Source organism: Anastrepha ludens, chromosome 6 (assembly GCF_028408465.1).
Source record: "Anastrepha ludens isolate Willacy chromosome 6, idAnaLude1.1, whole genome shotgun sequence".
NCBI lineage: Eukaryota > Metazoa > Arthropoda > Insecta > Diptera > Tephritidae > Anastrepha > Anastrepha ludens.
The window spans coordinates 97,053,409-97,057,134 of NC_071502.1; the positions used below are offsets into that span (position 1 = coordinate 97,053,409).

General features: G+C 37.3%; 1 protein-coding gene across 1 annotated transcript; it reads left to right on the forward strand.

Moving 5' to 3' along the window:
* The first annotated feature begins 2,519 nt into the window (after positions 1-2,519).
* LOC128867188 (uncharacterized) lies at positions 2,520-3,339 on the forward strand. The gene is made up of 2 exons (XM_054108282.1): positions 2,520-2,931; positions 3,040-3,339. The coding sequence occupies exons 1-2, from the start codon at positions 2,875-2,877 to the stop codon at positions 3,337-3,339; spliced, it is 357 nt and encodes a 118-aa protein (XP_053964257.1). The 5' UTR covers positions 2,520-2,874.
* The last annotated feature ends 387 nt before the right edge of the window (positions 3,340-3,726 follow it).

The following is a 3,726-nucleotide window of genomic DNA, read 5'->3' on the forward strand; positions in this document are numbered from 1 at the left end:
CGCTATTCGAAAAATGTTTTTCTTAATTTGGTGTTTCACCGAGATTCGAACCTACGTTCTCTCTGTGAATTCCGAATGGTAGACACGCACCAACCCATTCGGCTACGGCGGCCGCCATTATATGTACATAGGTTGTCGAATTTACCAATAGAGAAACATCGTCTTCACACTTTTTGCTTAAAATATCGGATAAACTTTGCGTGTTGGAGTAATTGAGTACAGAAAATTATTGGCAGATCCCGTATTCGGCGTATATATTTGCCTTACAAATCCGAAAAGCATGGCTTAAAAATCTGGGTTTATGCTTTTGTGGTTATGTGTTGAAAATTGAACGGTATTTTGGAAAACAACTACATAGGTAGCGTCGGACCAGAAAAGAAGCCAAGGGGAATGAAAGGTTTTAAATTCAGCAGCATGAGTCGAACAAATTCTTTTTGTGGGTGTATAATAGATTCCACAATTAGTAATCCAAAAATCCACAGCTCGCATTTAACCAGAACTTGGCTCCCATCACAATGCTGAGTCTATCCTCCAATTTGTGGTATGTCTTTTGATATTATTTTACAAGAGGCAGGACCTACAGTTTCGTGCTGATTTTGCACAACTTTTTCTATCATGAATTTGAGGTAAATCGAATGATAGTCGCATGCCGCCTCGTTCGGCTACGCGGCTGCCTGTTTCCAATGTCATTACTTAGAATAGCTGATAACACTGTGCTGGGGAAGATACCTATGGGCGAGGCGACTAGCAAAACTTCGTTCAATTAAGCATAAGAAAAAAGCAAAAACTAATTTAATTTTAAAACTTTTTTCCAAAAATATTCTTCAAAAGCAGAACGCTTATTCCGGGGATATGATACGGAAATAATTTCTTCAATTCACTCGTGCCAATGAAGTTTTTTCATTAGTGTAGACTAAGCCATTATCGTAATGTCGCACGATTCATCTTCTTTTCTGATCCCCCAACAAATTGTTGAAAACTGTTAGTAGGAAGATTACAATATACCAATTAGCAGATACCTGCTGACAAGTTTTCAGAGAAATCAAATTATTTATCTGCTAAAGTAAATTTGCTTTACCACTTTTGGCTCTGGGCTGCATATCACATCAATTGATCCTCAAACATTCGTGATAACGGTAAACAAGCCGAGTTCTTTAGTATTAATTTTTTGGGTCAATCTTAAAACTTTGTCTGTTTTGCATTGCACCAAGACCAACCTTAAGTAATCAGTACAATATTATGTTCAATCGTCACAAGACTCTTTCCGCATTTAAAAATATTCTATCCAGAATCTTTCAAACATTTGTAAGATAAACACAAGAATCGTGAATTCTCCCCATATAAATTTGGCACTCATTAAACATTTCCACAGACTTGAGGTTATGACGGTGGAATTTCAGCCAACTCTTTTTTATTAGCTTTGGGTTTTTTGTCCTTATGTTTATTGTTTACATAAAAACTTTTTTAACTAACATTAAATATCATAACAGTATACCACCGCCGTAGCCGAATGGTTAGTGCGTGACTATCATTAGAAAGTGCGTAACTTCGAATCTCATGTTTGAATGCATGAAACATCAAATAGTAGAAAAAGTTTTTTCTAATAGCAGTCACCGCTCGGCAGGTTATAGCAAATATCCGAGTGTACGAGTATTTCCATGAAAAAGCTCCTCATACAAAAAATCTGCCGTTCGGAGTGGACTTAAAACTGTAGGTGTACCTCCGTTTGTGTGGGCTAAACACCGAAAAAGGGTGTAAGCGCGATTTATATATATATGTATAGGTATATAATATATATCGAATGATCTGATATATTCCTTCATTTGTCAAAAACGTATGCAGTGTTACTAATTTTGGATAGCCGATTTTTGGATAGCCCGTTCGTATTAAAATGGCAGTGGTGAGCAAATAAAACAATCACGAATCTTACGAGGTGCTATGGCATTTATCACAGCTTTAGATTGAGATTTCTTTCACAGAACATAACAAATAATTACTTGGGTTTTGGTGCCTCCGCAAATCTATATATATAAAAGAAAGTCATGTTAGTTACACTACTTATAACTCGAGAACGGCTGAACCGATTTGGCTGAAAATTGGTGGAGAGGTAGCCTAGAACCAGGAGACGGACATAGCATACTTTTTATCCCATTCGAACGCGTTTCCGTGAAGTCACTATAAAATGTTGTATAACAAAAACGCATCTGATATGGAATAACAAAACGCAAATGACAGCTAAACGTAGTTTTGTCTATGGTTAAGTAGAAAATTTGATAATATAAATTTTGTCAGAAATATTATATATAATCACAGTAATTTGTACTCTATTTGAATCATCATTATCAATGCCGCGACCAAGACGATCGAATCTTTCCCGACAAAGCCTTAATGCAAGAAGGATACGAATGAAACGACTGAAGAAGCACAAGGAATTGCCCGTGAAGAGCGCCGTGTTAGTATGGCTCGACTTCGTGCTTCTCAATCAGAAGAGCAAAGCGAGACAGCCCGTGAAACGCCTCGGTTGGCAATGCGAAATCGTCGAGCGAATAACAGAGATCAACAAGTAGATCATTTTCGACGCACAAGAAGAGAATTATCAAGTGCTGATTTGCATCGAACAGCGTTTCGATATGATTACAACACCGATTACTACTTGCATCCTAGCGTTTGCACTGGGCCAATGAACGTTGCTTGCGAGTATTGTGGCGCATTGAACTTTTCCGGAGAAAGACCCGGATTGTGCTGCCTTAGTGGAAGAGTGAAATTGCCATTATTGACTCCGCCACCTGAGCCATTGCATTCATTGCTTTGTGGCAAAACACCAAATCACGTCATTTTCTTGCAAACAATCAAAAATACAATGGTTGTTTCCAAATGACCTCATTTGGGGCAGACATTATCGAAGAACGAAGATTTAATCCGACATTCAAGGTATTTATTGATTTGTTTTTGAACTTACTATAATTATTCATACGTATTATGTTTGCTGAGTATAAAAAAGTGTTTATAAATAAAAAATACTGACTTTGCTTTTTATAGATACAAGGACAGATTCACCATCGAATTGGATCATTGCAACCTTTCGAAGATGCACAGCATAAATTTTTACAAATATACTTCATGGGCAACATGGAAGAACAACTTGATCGACGTCAAGGGATCAATGCAGCAATGAAAATAGTAATTCTTAAAGATCTGCAGCAACTACTTCATGAACATTATGCGTTGGTCAGACTGTTCAAGAGTGCTTTGGAACGCATGCCAAATGATGACTACAAAGTCGTGATCAGAGCAGACCATCTGGAACACACGAACGCACATTTAACGCTCCAACAATAGATGAAGTTGCCATCCTGATTGTTGGTGAAAACTTGGAAAAACGCGATATCGGGCTTACACGTCGTCATACTGGGCAACTGCAACAAATATCTGAAACGCATCGTTCATATGACACGTTGCATGTTCACGGGTCGGACAACCATCTGCGTTGTTTTTTCTTGCACCTGGTAATAAAACAAAAAAAGTCGTGTATCACAAGTTGCTTAACTGAAGAGTGCAATCTATTAAAGCTTCATTGAAATACTTGATTAATAAAAAAATTAACTTAATAAAATCAAAAATCTGATTTTTTATAGCCTCTAGGGCGGAACAAAGTTAGCCGGACCAGCTAGTTTCAAATAAAATTATTAGGCCTAGTTTTATTATTTCTTATTCTTATTTCCAACA